This window comes from Lissotriton vulgaris, chromosome 4_1 (assembly GCF_964263255.1).
Source record: "Lissotriton vulgaris chromosome 4_1, aLisVul1.2, whole genome shotgun sequence".
In the NCBI taxonomy this organism is placed as follows: domain Eukaryota; kingdom Metazoa; phylum Chordata; class Amphibia; order Caudata; family Salamandridae; genus Lissotriton; species Lissotriton vulgaris.
In genome coordinates, this window is record NC_141691.1 from 1,906,569,933 (window position 1) to 1,906,593,463 (window position 23,531).

The 23,531-nt window shown below is 42.3% G+C and overlaps 1 protein-coding gene across 1 annotated transcript in view; it reads left to right on the plus strand.

Moving 5' to 3' along the window:
- TG (thyroglobulin) overlaps positions 1-23,531 on the plus strand; it is a 711,260-nt gene that overhangs the window by 217,642 nt on the left and 470,087 nt on the right. The window contains exons 21-25 of the mRNA XM_086966244.1: positions 2,847-2,996; positions 9,427-9,597; positions 15,725-15,844; positions 17,215-17,330; positions 19,216-19,324. Of these exons, the coding sequence (XP_086822370.1) occupies positions 2,847-2,996; positions 9,427-9,597; positions 15,725-15,844; positions 17,215-17,330; positions 19,216-19,324 (666 nt within the window). The remainder of the gene's footprint in view (positions 1-2,846; positions 2,997-9,426; positions 9,598-15,724; positions 15,845-17,214; positions 17,331-19,215; positions 19,325-23,531) is intronic.

The following is a 23,531-nucleotide window of genomic DNA, read 5'->3' on the forward strand; positions in this document are numbered from 1 at the left end:
GAACATGCAAAGGCAACTCCTGAATGGACGGTGACTTTTTTATGATACGCTTTGGCCTTGAAAACAACAGGTCAGTAATTAGGATATTGATGTGCTAACAAAGTAAATACATCAAAGGGGCAGGGAGTAATGCGAGGATGTGCATAATAAAAAAAAACAGCGTTGGTATTGGTAGGCACACAGGCTCCCCTGACCAATCACAATGCGGCAAGGCATCGTTGTGATTGGTTTTGAGTGTCCTGTTTTGATGCTCAGCCAGTTAATGGGGTCCTGGGCATGTTCTTCTTGCAGGTTGTAATGCAGCCTCCACGGAGAACGGGAAAGTGCGCATGACTGATTTGGGTGGCAAGAGAGGGCCGACCAAACAGCCATTGTTCAATTAGGAGTGGGCAACCCACTTCTCCCAGCCCTGCTCCAAGTGCAAAGCAGCCTCACACACCCACCTGTCTGCAAAGCAGCACAAACATAAAATGATAATAACTAAAAGTTATTATCATTTTGTATTTCCTCTTCTCGCACTGCTTGAAAGCAGTTGGGCAACGCTCCTCCACCACAGCGGCGAAGCCACCACTGTCTTTATACTTCTTGTTGATGTATTGATGAAAAACTGGCATTTGGAAGCTCATCTCTCTTTTACTTCAGTATGTGGAAACAAAGTAGAAAAACATCTTTTGCCAAAACTAACGCTGCAAAACCTAATATAGCCAAAATCTTGACTTTAAATAAGTATCTCCAAACAAACATACACCTTATTTCAGTATTGACTGCGTGCCCCCAAATATACAAGGACTGGGGTCAGAATAGTTAAAAAAAACAAACAAAGTAAATGTGGAAAGTGAGTTTTACTGGATTTCATAATTAAATAGAGGTCGAAAGATTTGTAAGAGTTTGTGTGTGTAAGCTCGAGATTATGGCTGTCTGTTTTTGCAAAATATGTTTTTCCTGTTGATGTTTTGAGACCCTCAGTAAGCACAAGGACATATTAATATTCCCAGGCTTCACTCATCGGTAACGAACTTTAAGAGCTCATAAAGTACAAAATCTCTCCTGAAGCTACTTATCTTGATAGAATAACACACTTGAGAGTGCCCTGGAGCAGTGACTCAGAAGGAGGCCCTCAGGTCAAGTACTTGAGTACTGTGCTCCACCTGAGCGCCTCACTCTTTGGGGGCACAGCCTTCAGGGGAAGCATCCTCTTGAAAACCCATCTTTGTTTTTGAAGCACCAGTGGTACAATGCGTTGTGATGGTATGCGTGGTGTTGACTTGCGGGGTACCATCATATATACCTTCTTTACATTGCCCATTGTCGCCTTACTTCTTCACATTGCCCATTGTCGCCTTACTTCTTCACATTGCCCATTGTCGCCTTACTTCTGCACACTGTCCATTGTCGCCTTACTTCTTCACATTGCCCATTGTCGCCTTACTTCTGCACACTGCCCATTGTCGCCTTACTTCTTCACATTGCCCATTGTCCCCTTACTTATGCACATTGTAAACTGGTCCCTTACACCTGCACATTGCCTATTGTCCCATTTAACCAGATCATTGGCCACAGTCCCCATACTTCTGCACATTGCCCACCTGCATGCTTCCAATCACAACCGTTTTGCTCTTTCACAGCATCTCCACCTTCTGCTTGTGTCAATTGCCCTTTATGCCTGTTCTTACATATTTGCCCTTGCACTTCTCCCAACATCTGCAGCAGATTGTCCTCCATTCTGTGTCCAGTTAGAGGTGAATATATGGATGCTACTATAGCAGGCTGCGCAGTAAACATTATACTTATGAATATATGATGTTAGCCCACAAGTCAACACCACGCATATCATCACAACGCATTGTACCACTGGTGCTTCAAAAACAAAGATGGGTTTTCAAGAGGATGCTTCCCCTGAAGGCCGTGCCCCCAAAGAGTGAGGCACTCAGGTGGAGCACAGTACTGAAGTACTTGACCTATGGTCCTCCTTCTGAGTCACATGTGCAGAAGTATGGGGACTGTGGACAGGGTTCTGGGTTTTAATGGGACAATGGGCAATGTGCAGATGTAAGGGACCAGTTTACAATGTGCATAAGAAAGGGGACAATGGGCAATGTAAAGAAGTAGGGGGAAAATTAGCAGTATGCAGAAGAAAGTGGACAATGGACAATGTAAAGAAGTAAGGGGACAATGGGCAATGTAAAGAAGTAAGGGGACATTGGGCGAGTGCAAGGTTAGTGATTTTCTTTTTTATTAATTTATTTTTACTGATCCCGTTGTATGTTGACTTGCCCAACCCCCACCCCGCCCACCTCACCACTCTTACGTTTTACTTCTAGGGAATTAAGTAGTTCCAAAAGCACTCTAAGCATTTTTGTGAGTAGCTGTGAACTAGTCCAGACGTAAGTGTGATTCAACTGTGAATTTCCAGAAATGAGCTCTGCTTATTCATAAATGCTTTGTGATAATAAAACTTTCTTTTCTGTGAGTAAGCATACCTTAATCGAGCACGTTCCTAAGTAAGTCACATACAAGACTGGAGTAAGACCCAGCTCCACACGAAAAAAAGCTTTGGGAATTGGTCCAATAGCTTTTAGGAACCTATTCTGTGGTCTAATCATTCTCACTGAAAAAGGAAACCTTACTTGCAACTATTACAAGCACTTTAGAAACCTATCGGTGTGATGTGGTGTTTGTATGGTGCTGAGACGTGAGAGAAGTGTGTAGGATAATGCTCCGGTTTCTGCGCATGTACGTTCCAAAGATCAGTAAGCACAAGGGAGTAGATTCTGGACATCTTGCTTTAGAAAAAGTAAAGATGAAGCTGGGTCCTGGTTTGATGGCATTATTTCCTTGATTTGCAGTCCCTTGTCCTCCCGGAAGTTACTTCCAAGATGAGGCGTGCATTCCATGTCCCCGTGGTTTCTACCAAGAGCGAGCCGGAAGTGTGGCCTGCACCATGTGCCCTTCAGACAAGAGTACCATCACTGTGGGCGCCTACAAAAAATCTTACTGTGAGTATTATTTATGACTTAGGCAACAATAGCGAAATAATGCAAAGACTGTCTAAATACCTGACAAGCATTCCAGGATCCCAGCAATGAGAATGACTTGTGCAATTCCCTGAAGCCTGGTGAGATGCTGCTGCTGGGCCTTCAGGATTTGCCCATCCATAGACTGTGATGGCAATGAAAGTGGTCTAAGGAAAGAAGTTCATGTTTAACCAATCATGTCAACACAGAGGCGTATGCGTTGCTTGGTGCCATGAAGTAATGTAGTTAGTAAGGGGGTGGGATGTTCACTCCATCGAGCCGCTGCATACAGGCATACAGGCATTTATTTTACCACCACTAAGGGGTTGGAGCAGAATGGTTCATGTTGGCTAAGATGAGAAAACATGAGGAGGGCTCTAATATGGAACATAGGTCCTATATGCACGATGTTCTGTAAAATTAGGCCTAAACACCCAGGTCGAAGAGTGAATTGGATATAATAACAGATGTTTACCTCTTTTCATTGTTCCTGGCTTCATATCAAATTAGGGCTGCATTAGGAAGCATTGATTCTGCATTTACATTGACCTGGAACCTGAGACTGGTTGAATGGATCCATGAGGTCAGGTGCAATATACAGAAAACGCATTGGCAAAGCCAGTGGTCTGACTTGAATATAGTAATGAAGAGAGCATTTGTGGAGATAACATATTTGACCCGAAGACAACTGCATCAGAGAGGAGCTAATCAGTGGTGCTTCACCCAAGGAGAAAGACAGAACAGCTGGTGCAGCTGTTCTTCTTCTCTAATAAAAGAGAGAGGGACCCAACAGGCAAAGGGGTAGGGTACCAAAGAAGACAAATGTCAAAAGTGAGATCACCTTTGGGCAATTTCACACACCAAAAACTATTTTAGTCACAAACACTCAATCTGCAGCAAAGATTCCTTTAGTCAAAGAGACTTAATTCACACCAATGTAATGAACAAAGAGGAAATGTAAAAATAAAATATTAAAAATATAAAATTTATTCAGACAATTGTTAAAAACATATCAGCCCCTATTTAAAAACATGATCCAACCCTATCATCAGTACAATACTAATCAATTCAAAAATGCAAATACATTTCAACAAAAACAATTTTAAGACATAAAAAATGGGAATCACAATAAGGAAAAATAATTTCCATTAAAAGAGGGAGATCCAATAGTCAGACAGGGATCAACTCTGATCAGTATTCCAATTTTCAGTCAGAGTTTTTGTCTCCACAGACTTAAAGTAATTGTCCCTCACATGGGCATCGACACGTTTCGGTGGGCAAATTGATTAATAGCCAACACCTTCGTTAGGAAAAAGTATATTCGTTCCCACTTTAACATATCTGAAGAAAAAAAAACAATACAAGAATTTTTTTTTACATACCTCCTAACATAATAAAAATACATGCAGCATATTTTTACATAGCCCCTATGTTCAGACAAATACATATATGCACCTAGTGGTCTACGGTGTGATAAGTGGACAACAAACACAGCAATCACGCAGCATATCATATATGCAATGATGATTATGTTTAGGTGTAATTTAAGCATGGGCGAATTTTGCGAATCTCGCGTTCGCGAATTTTGCGGATTTGCGAACTCGCAATCCGCAAAATCCGCGAATTCTCACGAATTTGCGGATTTTTTTTTTGTGTGTTTGCGCGGGTTTCTGCCAGTTCGCGAGGGTTTTTTACAATGTCGCAAATTGCGAACTTACCTGTCGGGTCGCAAGTTTCGCGAACTTGTTGTTTCTACGTGTCCAGCCTGTTTGGGACACTCTTCTTCATCACTGCCACTCTCTGTCACCACTGCCACTCTCTGACTACTCATGCCACCCTCTGGCCCACCCATGCCACCCTCTGTTTCATCACAGCACCCTCTGGTTGTCCAGTCAGTGTACATTATTGTGGCAACGCAAGCACACCTTCCCTGCCTCAAGTGACCTGAATTAATTTGGGGCTGATTAATGTGTCACAGAATATTTTTTTAGCTGGCACCTGCTTCCTTAGTGCTTCCTGATTAGTGATCTTTTGCACTTGCTAAGTGCTTTCATTGTTGCAAAATTAGTTACAACACCTGCCCTGCCCCAACTGACAATAATGCATTAGGGGCTGATTAATGGATTTGAACTTCCAGCCTGGCTCCTGCTTGTCTCCCTTAGCTGTAATTCAGGACCTTTGTGGCATATGTGTAACTATTCTGAGGTTCAGAGCAGGGTCACATAATAGTTTCAACTGGCAACTGAACTCTGGAGGGGCCCCTCAGGAAGCACTACAGGAAATGGCTACTAATGATGAGCCTGAACTTTTGAACCTGGTAAGTAGTTACTTTCAGTTTTGCTAAGATCGTATTTCTGCAATTTTGCACTTATTCGCGGGGCGCGAACTCACGCGAACAGTGCGAACAGTGCGAGCAAAATCCGCTGCTCGCGGATTTGCGGATTTTGCGGGAGATTCGCGAATCTCGCGAATTGCGAATTTACCGAAAATCCGCAAAATCCGCGAGCGAAACGGATTTTCCGCCCATGCTTAGTGTAATTGAACCTTAAGGTATATTGAATGGGGCCAAGAGACCTCCATATTTATCCACACAATACAACCACTAAAGTTTGAAGAGGTACCCAGTGTGGAGCAAAAAGGCCTCCAATTATTGCCATAAAATACAAATGATTGCACCCATAAGGGTACCGACTGTGCTGTGGATAATTAAATAGGACCATAGGGTATTTAAACCAAACAATTTTTTTTTATTAATACAGAATATGGGTAAATACTGGACCCCATAGAACATAGACACTTTTATTTAAGCTATTCAGAGCTCAATACCTTTATTTATGGTTTGACAGAGACCTCCAATGCTTAAACTGGGGGTGGTAGGCAGTATATCAATATCTGCATTGAACGAATATAAAATTATATAGGACACATTAATGTTATGCACATGATGTGTTGTGTCATTATATCTTTTTATAAACTAAACAAAGCTTTATTATGCACATAAGTTCCACAAATTTTCTTCAAAGACGAGGTCAATCAATGGACTCTCAAGGGGCAGACTTAAATATCCGTAGCAACCTAAAAAACAAGGGTCGCCAACACCCGCATGAATTTAAAAAGTACCTATAATGTCGATAGTCTATCCAATCAACTTATCTATAATCAGGCCCACTTTCTATATAACTCAAGGGCTTGCTTCCTACTAATGACGTAATGCTCATTCTACGATGTCTTACAAACATCGGAAAGCCATACAAGCACTGCCATCTATTGTAGTGACATTCCTTGTAGTGCAATGTTAACAAACACCTACAGCTTTTCCTTGCACTTTAAACATTTTTTGCTGTTCTGCTTGCCATGGCCTGTGGAGAGCAACCTCTGGCGAAAGATGATAAGCAACACACTGCTTAGTTGGTGAAGAAGTGTGAAGAGTCTAAGACAGCGATGAGGGACTAGTACAGGACAGCACAAGTAATACTATTTGTACCACCAGAGAAGTGGACTATGTGAAGAACATAAAGATGAACCTAGGTTACGGTGCATCCCTCATAGTGAGGCAAACGTGATACTTGCTTATTTGTGGGAAACATGTGAGGAAGTAGATGCTGCTTATAAATAAGAATATTGCCTTGTGCTCTGAATGCATGTACGCGATAAAGCATTAAATGTGACAAAATGAATGATTGGGCTTTTAAAGGTTAAAGTAATCCTTCATACACTGCAATAGAAGTGCTTTCAAGGATTCAAGCCAATAACATGTGATGAGAGAAAAATACTCCTCAGTAATCCCCTCTATGTATATTTTTAAAAAGTAAAAAAAAATATTTTTTCACCACTTGTCCAATGATTGAGACTGGAAAAAAAGGGTAAAGTGCTAAGGAAGGCGTTAGCGATAACTTAACTGTTAGTGCATTTATCTTGGCATCAAGCCTAAAAGGCCCTCTTTATTTACTGTAGAATTTAATGTGGCCTTTCGATTGATTGTTTTTTCTGAACAACCACATTCAGTCGTGTTCGCGTGGGACTGGGCTCTTGTGGCGATGAATATTTGTAGAATGTGGCCTAACGACTAGGGCGGTCAACCTCGGTGCTGGGGAACCGGGTTCGAGACTCGGCAAGGACGCTCAACATTCTGTGATTCTGGGCGAATCACTTAATTTCCCCGTGCCTAACAAAAATACCTGGTGCTAACGTAAAGCGCTCTGATACCTCAGGGTCTAGTTAACGCTATATAAAACTCCACACAAAAAAACATCTTGTTTCGACGTTAGATGGGGCAAAGGTTCCACTCTCAGAGCTATTTCTAAGAAAACTGCCTTTCAACAATGCATTGCAGTGGCCACTGTCAACACCTAGTTCATCAGATACACCTTCCTGAGCCTTGTTCTGGCAGGAAATAACCTTAGGCAGACCCATCAGATAGCCCTGGAATCTAAGAAATAGCGGAGGAAAAGGTAGTAAGGGGCACGGAGCCCACCTCATTCCACATCATCATGGACTCTGTTTCCAATAATGAGTTTTTAAATGACAAAGCAAGGCATTCTGGTTGTGGTAGTCTTGATTTCTTCCATTGAACTACTTAAACCAGCACATCTGATTTTAATGGTTTATAAGTTAAAATCTCTGGAGAATGAGTGTTTGCTAGGACGATAGGAGTTAATTTCAAAGAAACGTTTACCTGAACTTGTTTGGGCAGCATCCATCCTCCAATAAAAAAAAACATTTAGTAAATAGCAAATCATGACCCTAATAACAAGTGCACTGCCAGTGCCTGGAAACCCTGCACACAAGGTGTAATGATTGAACTCCATATTGTTAAATTATTTAAGTCTCTTTCTTAATGGATGTGCAATTGTTGCTCTTCTTAACAACAAAAATTAGCTACATAATGTTCGTAAATATCTCAAACAAAAAGTAAACATAGATAGGACCACCGGCTGCCTTAAACTGGACTTATAAGGGGAGGCGGGTAGGTATTTTCAATAGGTGCAGATAATGCACCCCAAAAAATGTTTAGACCAACCAAGACTTATACACAGGGAGTCAAGAAAGTCTACCCCCTGGTGACTACAGGGAGGGGAAACTAAAGGTGTGTCTTAGCCATCAGGGAGAAGTGTGGCTCAATGATTAGGGCGGCAGACCCTGATGCAGAGGTCTAGCCCGGGACCAGGGTTCAATTCCCCGCCTCGGCGGGTCTTGGGCTCAAAATTCCACTGGCCTGATAATTCTCACCTCGGTGCCTATTCCAATCATGGAGTCCCACTCTGCAACTCTGGGCAATAACTTGCTTAATCTCCACAACGGCCCCCACAACGCTAAGGATGCCTGGCCTCCACCTTGGGGTTGCCCAGGAGTGGACGTCTCACAGGGAAAGCCAGGATGGGTTCCACAGGGGTATTCGTACAAGCGCCTTGAGACCCTTGCGGGTGAGTAGTGCGCTATACAAGTATCAATTTACAATTTTTTAGGAGTGACTCAGAGAATCCCCTATTTCGAATTAAAAGCCCCATAAACTGTTGCCAAAGAGACAGGGGAACTTTTAGGGCCAGGGAAAAGTGACAGAGATGGCACAGCTGCCCAAATAGCCGGTATTTTCGTACTTACGCTTTAACGCATCTCTGGAAACAGACCGGTGAACCCAATTTGATTATTGAATTTTTCTTACTTTCCTGAGGAAGCCCTCATGTGGCATCTCTGATTTAGCTAACATTGTATTTTTGCTGATGTGTCATTCCTGGAGAGGTTCTTTGGTAAGTGTTCAGTTGGTAAAGATCTGACTCCTGGAGCTCCTGATCACCCACACACGCTAGACAGTGCTAGACCTGGAGAAACAACACAAAGTCTTAATGCTGCCCCACATTTGTGCCCAGTTTGAGTTGTGAAAGCCGACTGATTATTTGTAGGCAACAGTGTTACTTGCTCAACTACACAACTCTGCTTAATATTCTCTCAAGCATGACTAAATATTGTGATAAAATAGCTGGTGATTAATACATAGAAAAAGCAAAGTGAATGTGATAGGGAAAACTAGTGGGCTGAGCTTTCCTGTCCCTATTGATGGGTTTCCAGATTAATTTGTTGAGTCTTTCCACTGCTCTGCACCAAGAACCTCCTAGCCCTCATGAGCCAGTCTGTCAACACTTCTACTAAAGGTCCAGGCCAACTTGGAACAGAGGTTTGGGGATATGCGCAAAGCAAGGCAATTGACATTGCTATAGTGAAGTTTTAAAAAAAACAATGGCCATACCTTCATGTATTCCATCATTTTATTTTCATACTGCTAGCCAAAAACCGTTACAAATCTGGCAAAGAATTTGACTTTGAAGGGTGTACTATCGTGAAATAAAGTTGCAGTAGAAAATGTGGTGTGCCGTTCATGTAAGAGGTTCTATCTAAATGTGTATTTTTTATACAGGCCTCACTGGCTGCCAAATGAACAAGATTAGCCTTAAATGTGACGAAGATGGTCAGTATAAGCCGGCCCAGCAAGATGATGTCACAAACGCGTATTTCTGTGCGAGTGTTACCGGCGAAAGACTGGCGTGGACAGACACGGAAGGCCTGCTTAGTGATGCACAATGCTTGTGTATGTATCTCTTCATTTCTGTGAATTCTGGGAGTGTGGACCAGTGTGTTACTCTAGAGTGTCAGAGGCATAAATATGCATTGCTGTGGTTTCTTTACTGAAGGACCACACTTACAGGCTTGATGTGGCTCCCACTTTTAATTTATTCTATTGCTTATACAAGTTGCTCTTTTGGCTAGTTGTAGAAGGGGTATTCTAAGCATCAATGCAGTAGGTTTAAATATTTTATGCATTCAGAATATGTATGATTTCCTTAACTAGCGAGAAGACTGAATGCAACACATAAACAGCAATTTCTCTTGATGTATGCATATTTTGTTCCTATATATGAAGAATATCACTTTTCTGTCAGAGAGAGTGACCTGCTACAGGCCCCCGGCTCTGCTCTACCTACTCTCATATCCATAAAGGACACCTAACTCTATAAATTAAACTGACAACGAGTGTTAAATGATTGTCCTCAGTAAAGGTTTTGTAGAAAAGAGTTGAGCCATCTATGATCATTCACAAATGTCAGGATTTATCCACGGTGGTGGGAGCAATAGTGAACTCTTGGGCCATATTGCATATAGAGTGCACTCCCTTAGTCTCACATTGATAGGTGTTGACTGGATCAGTGCACCATACACCATGAATACACTACCCCAGCTCAGCTATGAACTCACGCGTGCACTGGGGGCATCCCTGAAAGGTGGACCAGCTGTTTGAAGCAGCCGGTGTGTCTTTCAGTGTGCAGGAGGCAACCAGGCCTGCATTTGACAGGGGGAAGGGATTCTCCTGGGCTCGGGTGCAATGAGTGACTGTACCTGCATGCAGAGTGATAGCTGGGATTCTCTTTCTTCCTTCCTTCCAAGGGGTGCCCTTGGGAAGGGGGGCACACTGCCTGCACCACCTCTTTGTGGCACACAGCCAGTGTACCCCCTGACCTCCTACTTGCTTCTGTTACCATGTCTATAATACAGCAAATGCTCAGTGGCAGTGTTTCTTCATTTTCACAGAGCCTCATCCCCATGCACATGAGGGGACCCCCCCCTTTGAGATTGTGGCACCAGACTAATCTTTATCACAGAAGGGATTTCTCAAGCATATGCAACACCAAAGTGGCCAGGGGGCTGTCCAAAAAGCAGACATACCTGGTTGTTGCTCCCATGGGGAGTCAAAGATTGGTTTAGTGATGCTTAAGATTTAACTTTACAATGCTCCAGCAAAAGTTATTTAAAGCTTGATTTGAGTATGATTTCGGTAAGGCAGTTTGTACATGTGAAATGAGATTTATTCCTAAGAGCAGAAGCTGGAATTATGTTTTCCACCACTTGAATATAAAGTTGGTTGCAATAGTTATCCCTGTATTTCAATCAATCAATCAATCAGTGACACTTATAAAGCGCGCTACATACCCGTAGGGTCTCAAGGCGCTGGGGGGGGGGGGGGGGGGGGGGGGGTGCCGCTACTGCTCGAACAGCCAGGTCTTCAACTTCTTCCTGAAGGAGAGGTGGTCTTGGGTCAGGCGCAGGTCGGTTGGGAGGGAGTTCCAGGTCTTGGCGGCCAAGTAGGAGAAGGACCTTCCTCCTGTAGTCGCTCTTCGGATGCGGGGGACGGCGGCGAGGGCGTGGTTGGCTGATCGGAGGTGGCGTTTGGGAGCGTAGAAGTTGACTCGGCTGTTGAGGTAGCTCGGGCCTTGGTCATGTAGGGCTTTGTGTGCGTGGGTGAGGAGGCGGAAGGTGATTCTTTTGTTGACATATCAGTACATATCCTAGACTGTAGATTTATCAAGAGAGGCGGTCACATGTGGACATACTGTATACAGGCCACAGAGCAGAGTTTGCCAAAACCATAGACTAATATATATCTCAAGCCTTCTCTTTTTGGCAAAAAGGTAACCAAAAAGATACCTGTGCAAAGACGTCATGGCTGAGGGGGTAGGCAAGAATATCTGTGAATTATAATCATAGTAATAAGTGTGACAATCCAAGAAAAAAGTGAAAGCAGAGAGAAAGGTAGTGTAAATAGAAAAAGAGAAGTGGATCTTCCGTGGGCTCTGCCAGACTCCTGAAGTTTGAAGGATGGGAATTGGCCCTGGACTCCTGCATCAATTAAGTGCAGTGTGGGCGAGAGAATTGCAAGTACCCTTGGCTTTCAGAAAGGTTTGGGTGAAAGACTAGAAGAGAATTACACAACTCCTAACATTTAAAGTAGGGTCCAGCTAAGGTTTCTTGAGAGAAATACAGAAACAAAAAAAAAGGTTTTTGGTAACGGAAAGTGAAAGACTCTGGTAGTGTAGGCATAATTGATGTTGGATAACTCTTTTATATGGTAAGGAATCTATCTCTTCACCCTGTTTTACTCAATGTTTTGCTCTGACCATCTAGTATTATGCCTATATCAATGGCCTCCTTACCATGCTTGGCCCATGTGCTCTGTTTAACCCCTTCGTTGCTAGGCTTCCCCTCCGCCCCTGTACCATGCCTTTTTTGGGCTATTTGGGGTCGTTTGCGCTTAGGCTCCTGTAACATTGAGCCCACATAAGGTATCCATGTCTAATGTGTGTCCTTTTCTTCCAACATCCTGAGGATACCAAAGGTAGCCCAAGTTTGTGGATTTCCCTGGAGGGGACTGAGAATTTTAGCAAAAATACCGCTACGTTCTTTTTTGAAAAATGGGGAAAAAATGCTGCAGAAGAAAGTGTCTGTTTTTTTTCCTGCAAATGGTATCAACAAAGGGTTTGTGGTGCTAGATGTTTTGGCATTTAGCCTAATTTTCCTATTTTTTATGCTTTCAACATCTTTCCAGTTAATGGTAGAAATGGGTGTGAAAACACTAATGGATCCCAGAAAGCTATACTTTTTCTAAAAGTACACTAAATTCAGAATAGGGTCATTTGTGTAGATTCTTCAAGGTTTTTCTATAGAAAAAAATAAATATTAAAATTGAGGTAAAAAAACTGCTGTTTTCACCTGTAACTTCTTCTAAGTATGGCAGATTTTTAAAGCAATATATCTTTATGTCTGCTGGACTCTTCTGGTTGCAGGGATATATAGGACATGTACGTTCAACAAGAACCCGAGGAACCCAGAGCCAATAACTGAGCTGCGCCTTGCAATGTTTTTTCATTGTGTGCCAGGTATTTAGCAATTCATTTGGTAAAATATAAACAATGAAAAATAGGTAACAAGGAAACCTATGCATTTCCGAAATGGGAATGAAATAGAGTTTATAAACAGTGATAATTTGCACGTCTCTGAAATTGTGGGTATCGGTACTAGCATGAGAATTAGAGGACATTCTGTTCAGGATCACTCTGTTGAACACTTTGTCTTGGGTTGATAGTCGTGTCATTTCGCTGTAGTTTGTGCAGTTACTCAGGTCACCTTTCTTGGGGATCTTGATCAGATATATCTTCTTCCAGTCTGATGACACCTTTTCCTCATCCCAAGTCCTTCAAAATATGGGATAGAGCATGTCTACTGGTTTTTCAATGTCTGTATTCAGTGCCACTGCTGGAATGTTGTCAGGTCCTGCTGTCTTTCCAATTATCATATGTTTGATTGCTTGCCATATTTCTTCCTTGGTTGATCTGCTGCAGTAGATGGGCAAGTTCTTCTCAGCTGGCTGTATGTCTGGTGGAGACTTCGGCATGTTCAGCAGTTCTTCAAAGTGCTCCATCCATCTTCATTGTTGGCTTTCTTTACCCCTGATTGTGTTCCCAGTTTTTCCGTTAATAGGTCTTTCAGGCTTGCTATATCTGATTAGAGTTTCCTTGTTATTTTGTACAGTTCTTTCAAGTTTCCAAGGCTTGCTGCTTCGCGGGCTACTGTGGCAAAACCATCAATTAATCTTTGCTTTCCTGCTCTGAAGCTTCTCTTTGGTTGCATGGTGGTTAAGGTGTATTCGCCTTGATTTTTCGCTTTTTCTGCTCTTGTTCGGCTGGTGAGGACTGCACCTTTCTTTTCCTTGTTCTCTTGGATTTTGTAGAGAGTCTTGTGAAGATCCACTCTTTATGCTGGTGTTTCTTTGGACCCATTACCTCTTGGCAAGTTGAAGTCACTGTTTCTTTGATCTTCTTTCACTTGCTTTCTACAGGGCTTCTTTCATCTTCTAGTTCTTGCAGGACTTGAAACCTGTTACTCGGGGTAGCTGAGTATTCTGTACATCTTTGCAGTGGTTGCTATTATTTCACTGGCTTTGGTTTGTCGGTTCCATCCATTCTTTTTTCAGCTTTAGCCGTAACCTGGGCATGACAAATTGATGGTCAGATGTAATGTAATGTAATGTAATGATGATACTTGTAAAGCGCACTGTTACCCCATCTCGGGGTGTCCTGGCGCTGTAGACCGCTGGGGAACCCGTCCTGGCTATCCCTGTGAGATGGTCCCTTCTAGGTATCTCCAAGGTGAAACCAGGCATCCGCGGTTTCTGTGGGGGGCCGGTGTAGAGATGAGGCAAGCTTAATGCCCAGAGTTGCCAAGTGTGATCCCTGGTTAGAGTAGGCACCGAGGCAAGAATTATCGAGTCCGTTGACCCTGGTCAACGACCCTGCCGCGTCGGGAATTGAACCCTGGTCCCGGGCCGTTCTCTACTTCCGGGTCTGCCGCCTCTAACCAGTGAGCCACGTCCGCTCTTCTTATCACTCTCACATCCTGCAAGGACCTCCGGAAATTCTTGGCAATGCAGGCATGGTCAATCTGATTCTCTGTTGAGTGGTCTGGTGACACCCACGTTGCTCTGTGTAATCTTTTGTGTGGGAATACAATACCCTCCATCACCAGACTGCTCAGGGCACAGAGATCTGCGAGCCATTCACCAGTCTCGTTCATGTTGCCGAGGCCATGGCTGCCGATGACTTCTTTGTACACGGTGTTGTCGCATCCAATCTTTGCATAGAGATCCCCCATCTGAATGGAGATGTATCTCTTAAGGCATTTCTCCAGGATGTACTAAAGTTTGTTGCGAAAATGTTGTTTTCTTTTTCCTCTTTGCTGTAATTTGTATGTTCATAACACTGGATAAAATTCATGTTGATCCTCTTTTTCTTCGTGCGGAAGGTCACTGTGATGATTCTGAGACCATGGGCTTACCTTGCAATCAGAGCCCTGTTGGCAGCTGGTGTTGGCATCAGTGCTACTCCCTAAGTATGTAGGCTGTTCTCTTCCTTATTTCCAGAATAGAGTAGAATTCCTCCTGAAGCCAGTATTTTCTCTCAGGACTGTGTCGATCTAGTCTTACTGATGCAAAGCATGGCAAGGTTGTATTTTTTTCATATCTGCTGCCACTTGGGCTTTCTTGCCTACCTCATACTTGGGCCTCACTTGCAATGTCCCTATTGTGATGGTCTTGGTCGAAAGCAGGTGAATCGACTTTGAGGCTTCCAGGGATCTTTGACTTTCACAACAATGTTCCATAGCTATCTGTGAAAGAGATTCCCCCCCCAAGTCTTGGAAGTCTTTTGGTTGATGTTTCTGTAGCTAGGACTTTTTTACATGGTGTAGTAGCTAGTTCTAAGAATAACCCTCCTCTTTTCGCACCTGGACTTGGGACCGGCCATAGAGGAATTCAACTAAACTACCTGGCCTCTAAAATCACATGGCAACTGTTCAGTGCAGCATGACCCAATTCAATTTACTGGTCCACAAATCCAGCCCCAAAGTGTGGCGATTCCCTACTTTGGAACTCCTTACAGGTAGATATCATGCTTCAGCGTAAAGGCTCTACTATTTTAGGCCAGCACCAAAAGACCCAATGGGGTGGTAGGCGCTACATTAATACTCACCCACATGCATTTTTAAAATTGATCAATTTATTTAAAATGTTGGTGTGTCTGATCTCCCATTTGTAACAGTGTGTGATGTTTTTCTTCACATAATGATTTCTTGCTTCTGGTAATCCCAGTTATGATCTTTCTTCACTTTTCTATCTATTTTACCAAAATGGGAAAGGCATGACTTGCAATGAGTCAAAACATAAACTGCCTTTTGCTTCTGTACTGTGGGCTGCATAAGGGCTGTTTTTATTGTTTGCTATCAGGCTTTGATTTATGGCACTCTTCCTCTTGCAATCATCAGTAGTGGAGAGTGGAGGTGTCAAATGAATATAGATTACATTATTAAATAACATAATTTCTTTCTTTTAGTGATGAGAAAGTTTGAGGCTGTTCCTGAATCCAAAATGATCTTCAGTGAAGCAGTCGAAGGGATTATGCAATCGGACTCCTCCGTTGGAGGCAATGTTAACTTTGTTTCATGCTTCTCAAGTAAGTGGATATTATAAGGTGGGGCAGAAAAGTGACAGAATTGGGGCATCCTGAGTAGATGATATGGTCCTGGGGTCATATTATCAAGAAAGGGCGATACGTTATCACCGCTTTTATCGGCAGGAAACTGCTGCTAAAGCGGCGATAATGGGCTTGATAATATGCCCTTGTGAATTGCCATGGAAGCCCAGGTTAACACCAGAACCTGGGCTTCTATGGGAATTCACAAGGGCATATTATCAAGCCCATTATCTCCGCTTCAGCGGCAGTTTCCTGACGATAAAAGCGGTGATAATGTATCACTCTTTCTTGATAATATGGCCCCTGGTTCCCTGTGAGTAGGGAAACAAGGTGTAATTTATACAAAATAGAACTGTGTGTGTGTCAATAATAATACATATTGTTTATTAATTATTTTACGTCAAGTAAGTCAACTAAGTTTAATTAAATGTGCACTTATGGTTTTCCCATAGAATGGTGATGTATGCCCATTTGAGTGAACCTATTTTTTTTCCAGTGGATTTAATCATAGTTATTACCTGTAGCTCTCGTGCGTCACCCTGCATCTACTTTAAAGCTTTCATGCATCCTTCACAAATTTCCGGATTTTATGGCAACTTACGTTAGATGCCTTCTGCTGCTTGGTACCTATATCATCAGAATTCCAAGGTGTGTCCTATGGATTCTGTACCAAGCTTCGAAGTGGGGCAATTGGAGTGGGGGCTGCCTGATGTGGGTTGGTGGTCTTTGTACTCCTACTTCTCTGCTATAATACATTCTTCTTAAAACAGCAGGTGGAATTGTTTTCCATACATTAAAAAACAATATTTAAATGTAATATATTTACATTTATTACATTTTTAATAAAAGGGCAAACAATTAGTACAGTAGTTGTTTTTATTTTGTTCTTCATTTAAAATAAATATATTGATTTGATTGCATTCATATTTAACATAAAAATAATGTTGTAATATAGTTTTATTATTTAATATGCTTTCCTAATTTCCCCATACTTTACCAAAGACAGAACGCCGGTGATGGAGAACTCCGCCAATTTGTGAGAGTTACTCAACTTTACAATTGTTTTGCTCCTCCCCCTTTTGTATGCGTAGAGACATGTGCACACTTTGGCTACACTTTGTTGTAACTTTACACTTGGAAATGATGAATAGCCAAAAGTTGTAAAGTTGTTACAAAGTACATTTACACTTTGTGATTATTTACCTCCTGTGTTTGGATGATAATGTTCCAAACAGCTGTCAAGGATGGACGTGCGATTAGTTGAAGAAATATGTTCATGGCACTGATTTTGCTACCCTAGTCAATGCAAAGTGAAAATCTTGCTGATATTTAGCTGTGGTTTCTTTCAGATTGCGCAGAAGAAGAGTCTTGCGAGTACTTAACTGTGTCGATGAAAGGTACTGAGGTACTGTGTGAGCAGTACAGAAGCGCTCAGACCAACTTTAACTGTAGCACCTCAGAAAAGGTAAATATTCATTATTTTGAATTTCAGCAAAACCTCTGAATGTGGAGCAATACAGGACAATAGAAAGTGAGAATTAACCATGAAGGTGCCTCAAGTGTATATGATTTGTGCATTCGTGGTGGTTTTTCAGGGCCCTATTATTGAAGAGATTTATCAAATTAAGACTTATTCAAATCGCTTTCTCTCAAGAAAGCTGTCTGGGAAATCGAAAGATTCCACAGAACTTAGAATAGGCTTTTGTGACTCAGACCGTAATTGATGAGCCCACCTCTCCGGGCCTCCCATTCCTCTTACCTGTATAGTTTGATCATTCTGTTGTATGGCACTCTTCCCAGTCCTTGCCACCCCCTTCTAGTGGGCATCCCCAGGGTTAATTGTTGTGACTTTCTACCTTAAATATGTGCTTTCTTCCATAGTGGCCCTATCTATAGTTTGGCTTCTTCTACTACTGCTACTACTGATTTACACCCACAATTGCCCCCCCCCCAAACCCAATTCCATTCATGAACCTGTAACTTTCTCATTGTTGTCAGGCCCTTTATGACTCTGGGATCCCTCTTGCTTTATTAATTTAAATGGAAATCACTTATTTTCTCGCCCTCTTTAACCTTAATACCTTTTCTGCATCTCCAGTGACCTTATTCTCACCTGATGTCCTTGCTCCTCCCTCTCTGCTATTCAACACTGAAGTGCACATCTATTACAGCCTCTGCCTTCAGATATCAGCATCTCAAAATCAGAAAAATCCACCCAAGGCCTGCAATTCCACGCAACCATGTTCCTCGAAAACTCACTTGTCAGGGACTGCATGGTTTGCCTGTCGCCCTCCCGAACTACACCTTCTCCCTCTTAAAAAAGCTATCACTTAGCTCTTCAGGCTACTACTGGCTGATTTTCCCTCAGCCCGCAGCAGTATGATTTAAATTCCTCAACCTATTATTAAAAGCTGAAATTCTCTTCTGACGTCCCTATACAGTGCACACTGCCAATCTTCACCTCCTCGTTGTTTCCAAATCTTCCTCCTTCCATCTTTGTGGCTGCTACACTACAATGCGATTACACTTAGGCTATTATTACAGGTGATCCAGAATTTGACGAGGGAATACGAGGAGCTAAAACCTACATTCCGCCTGATATCCTTGCAACAAGTGTAATTTATTCTGAGTTATGTCCCTAGAATCGGGATCATTGGGTCCTGACTAGGGGGCTCATTGTATGCTCCTCCACTACAATGGTTGATCGGTGCCAGGCAGTGCTTCTGCCTGCAGACCCTACCACTGTAGTGGATTCATCAAGTGTATATTCGGAGTCCTGCTCCAGTGCCTCAAGGCCAGGGATTCCTGGGTTCATTGTGTGCCGACCCAGGATTGCCAAATTCAGAGTTTGCAGAACGGTAATTCTGGACCCAGAGACTCAGAGCCACTCAATGGCAAGGGGTGGAAATCCACTTGGGGTTACTTGAGTTACCGCTTCCTGTGGTATACCACCACTTGTAATGAGGGCCTGAAAGTGAGGGCTGTATACTCCCAATCACCATTCAAGATTGCACTTAATACACATCTTTGTCTGGAGTCCCTGCAAACCAAAAATAATCCTCTCCCTGTAAAAAACATCCTGTTGTTGTTATCTCCCACAAATATTTGTTACTGTCCCATTTATTACCTCCCAACACCCATTTGCCTGATACTGGTCAAGCATCTACTCTATATTATGACCCTTGATTTGTTTATATTTAAAGGATTTGTGTTTGATGTTGTTTTACGAAGAGTTAGTGTGTGTGTGAATAAATACACCTTTCAGGAAAAAACCTCTTTTCACAGGTCACAGATGTTATCCTTGCAATGCCAAGTGTACTATTAATTTAATTTGAAAATGTGTTTTTCAGGGACAAAACATTTTAGGAAATTCTGCTTCCATGGCTTTTGAATTCGTCAGCTGCCTGCTTAAGGTGAAAAGGAGTGACACCGACAAGATAACCGCATTCCGGAAAAAGGGTAAGTGCGCGGTATTAGTATCATCAATACTTAAGCAGAAACCAGTCCAAGATCAGTTTACGTAACCCACCATCCTAATAGAGGACTCCAAAGCTGCAGTTAAAATATGTAATACGCATTGTGTACTCTCCTCGTGAGACACTTCCCTACCAGGATCTCTCCCTCCAACTGTGCTGCTCTGTCCTTTTGTTGTTTAAAGCTCTTTAATTCTGGGTCTGAATGCCCACTTGATTTCACTCAATGGACACCTTTCTGTTCAAGCCAGACACTGTTACCCTTTTTCCAAGGCGTTACCACCACTTTGCATATTTGTCAGAGTCTCCACTTGGTTATACCACAAGACGTTGTCTGTTATTATGTAGAGCTTGGGTTGTTCTCCCTCTTGCATTTATGTGAACTAAAGAACCTTGAGGCCAATGCAAACCAATAGAAATGTATCCGTCAGTTTCTTTGCAATCCTTGATTTGAATTGGTCTCCCTAATCCATTTCATTGGTTCGTTGTAATGGCTATTCCAATCTCTTCTTACCCAAACTTTCCTCACTCTGGATCACGGTCCAGTAGTTTCCACCGAATACACAGTTCTTTTCTCGTATCCACCCTTTTGATCTCTCTATCTTCCACTACTCCTCTAGATTTGTCTCTTCCACCCTTTCTTGTAAAATCTATCTTTTCTGCTTCTTCTCTCTATGGTGGCTATCTCAATCCCTCCTGTTTCTTCCGTGCTCTTTCTTCTCTTTGACTTTACTTTCTCTTCCTTCCCCATTCCAGTCCTCCTTCGATCATTGTCTTCCTGCATCACTTTGTTCCGCTATTACTTTCTTTAATTCTCTCTACACCATTTCTCAGTTTCAGAACTATGGGCCAGATGTAGGTAGCCCTTTACCGATCGGAATCGGCCGAAAATACCGATTTTCGTCCGTTTCCGATCGGTAAAGGGCTAGGGAAATGTAGGTGCACATATTCGGTAATTTTACCGAATCGTTAATATTACCGAATCGGTAAATTTACCGATTCGGTAATATTTAACGAATCGGTATAATTATCACCGATTCGGTAATATTTACCGATTCGGTAAAATTACCGACCATGCAATGTGGGTAGCCAATTTTCCATTGGCACAGGGCTTACAGAATCGGTATTTTACCATGGAATACAAATCCATGGTAAAATACCGATTCCTGTGTACATGCACATCTGTGCATGTACACATGTGCCATGTGACAGACAGACGTGCCCTTAGGGCATGTCTGTGTGCCACATTGCACACATGCCCGTTTTGGGGGTGCTAGAGGGTGTCAAAGTGACACCCCCTGCACCCTTGACAAATTCGGTATTTACCGAATCGGTGAATACCGATTCGGTATTTGAATTGAATCCTATGGGCTTCAAGGCCCATAGGATTCAATAGCAAATACCGATTCGGTATTTACCGAATCAGTAAATACCGAATTTTTAAGGATTCGGTAACTAATCCAGATGTTGGGACCTACATCCCATTTACCGATTTTGAAATACCGAATCGGTAAAATTCGGTATTTCAAAATCGGTAAATGGGATTTACCTACATCGGGCCTCTAATGTATATTCATTCCTGAAAGAGAAGCCATATAGTTACTAGGAGGCAGGGACAGTTGAAAGAACCTACATTGGGTAGGTCATTCGACACTCCTTTTTGGAGATAGACTTGCATGAGGACTAGACATTAGCAAGAAATTAGCAGATCAATGTCCAATTTCGTAATTGATTATAGTTTCTGTTTTTTTAGACTACTTCACACACAGATTAGTGGTGTAAGACATGCAGTGATCTGTACTAACAAATTTGGCTAACTCCACTCAGTTCATCTAAATGTTAGACGCTGTCTATCTGTGGATGTGAGGTAAAGGAAATTCTTTGGACTGTGAAATGGAGATTGATTGGAGGGGAGGCTCTTTGAGGTTCCAGGTTCCTTTCGCCCACAGTCCCACGGAGCTTGCAGCCTCTGCCACAGAGCTGTGTTACTCATTCACTAACGTATAAACTCATCTCTTTCACCCGCCAAGATTTGTGTGGTGACTTATGTTTTGTACTTCTAACCTAGAAACCATGGTTCTAATTCTGGCTTTGGTACTTGATCAAACATTCTGTGATTCTGGGCAAAGTAATTCATATCCTAGTGTCTGAAATAGTAAATCTCTCTACCTTAAAAGCCAAATGGTCCCAATATGTGTGGTATAAACTGTTCTCCCATTCTTCACCAATAACATCCACTTCTGATCCCTGAAACCTTTCTACTACCTATGATCTAATATCTGGCCTCATTAACTGCATCCACAGTTTCTCATACAAGCGATTTGAATACAATTAAAATACATGTGTTCACTGCAAATAACTAGGATATATACATTGTGTAGGAGAAAAGGCTCAACAATGTTTTTTTCCTAGTAGATGGTATGATGGAGAGATCAAGTACATTAGCTAGCAGGCTTCTCATCTTTGCAGAAAGATATTGTGAAAAGGGGCATACTCTAAGCCTTACGTGTATTTCTCCAAATGAAAATGATAGTTTGTTATTTACTCTGTGATTCCAGCTTCCTGGTTGAAGCATAGAACTGGGGCTAACATAGGCAGGACAGCCTCCATATCAGCAGCCGGGTCGTTAGTCTGCAATTTAATAAATAATAATTTAAGGGTAGGAGTGCAATAGACAATTCATATCTTTTCTTTATCTTTACCAAGCCCAGGTCACTACTACTCAGGCAAAATTGCAATGATTCCTCGAAACGTGGTACAGTTTCTGTCACATTGTTGGCCCTCGCTCAGTAAATTTCAGATAGGCGAGCACACTTGACTCGTCACTATATACAACTTGCACAACATAGGGCCTGACGCTCAGTAACATGTTGATTGCTAACTTCCAAATGTATTCAACGTCAACCTGTAGACAGCACACTAATGTTTCAGTGACACCCTCTGTCAGCCCCTAGTAGCCTTTTTTTAAGGGTCATAGAATGAAACAGGCTTTTCATTCACTTCCCCTTCCTAACAATGTTTTGTGCTTCTCTAATGACCACTTTGGTCCTGATTCTGAGGTGCCCAGTAATCCTGGTTACATCCTGTAATGTAAGTTGAATCGGAATTACAATATCCACAGTAACTCCCTGGATCTGGGCTGTATCACCCGGCGACTTCACCTGTTAAAGGTTTAGTCAAAGTCAAAGTGTCTTTATTCGGCCAAATTATTGTGGCCATAAAAGCACACAGAATAAAATATATTTCACAATAATCATAGCAATTATACAATAAAACAGAAATTAATAAGGATCATTTGATAATGCCATGATATAAGATCTCCATATAGTGCAATTAAGATGCGTAATTTTTACTTACCTTCATAGCAGCTAAATTCAGCATAGCCAATTTCGGGCGAAGCTAAGCTTTGCAAATAAATCAGCCCATCTCTATAAGACATTAAAGGCCAGATGTAGGTAGCACTTTACCGATCGGAAACGGCCGAAAATACCGATTTTCGGCCGTTTCCGATCGGTAAAGGGCTATCGAGATGTAGGGGCACATTTTCGGTAATTTTACCGAATCGGTATCATTACCGAATCGGTAAATTTACCGATTCGGTAATATGTACCGAATCGGTAAAATAATTACCGATTCGGTAATATTTACTGATTCGGTAAAATTACCGAAAATACAATGTAGGTAGCCAATTTACCATTGGCACATGGCTTACAGAATCGGTATTTTACCATGGAATACAAATCCATGGTAAAATACCGATTCCTGTGTACATGCACATCTGTGCATGTACACATGTGCCATGTGACAGACAGACGTGCCCTTAGGGCATGTCTGTGTGCCACATTGCACACATGCCCGTTTTGGGGGTGCTAGAGGGTGTCAAAGTGACACCCCCTGCACCCTTGCCAAATTCGGTATTTACCGATTCGGTAAATACCGACTCGGTATTTGACTTGAATCCTATGGGCTTCAAAGGCCCATAGGATTCAATAGCAAATACTGATTTGGTATTTACCGAATCGGTAAATACCAAATTTGTAAGGAATCGGTAACGATTCCAGATGTTGGGACCTACATCCCATTTACCGATTTTGAAATACCGAATCGGTAGCATTCGGTATTTCAAAATCGGTAAATGGGATTTACCTACATCGGGCCCTGAGTGCTTGTGCTGAAGATTTAGACATAAGAAA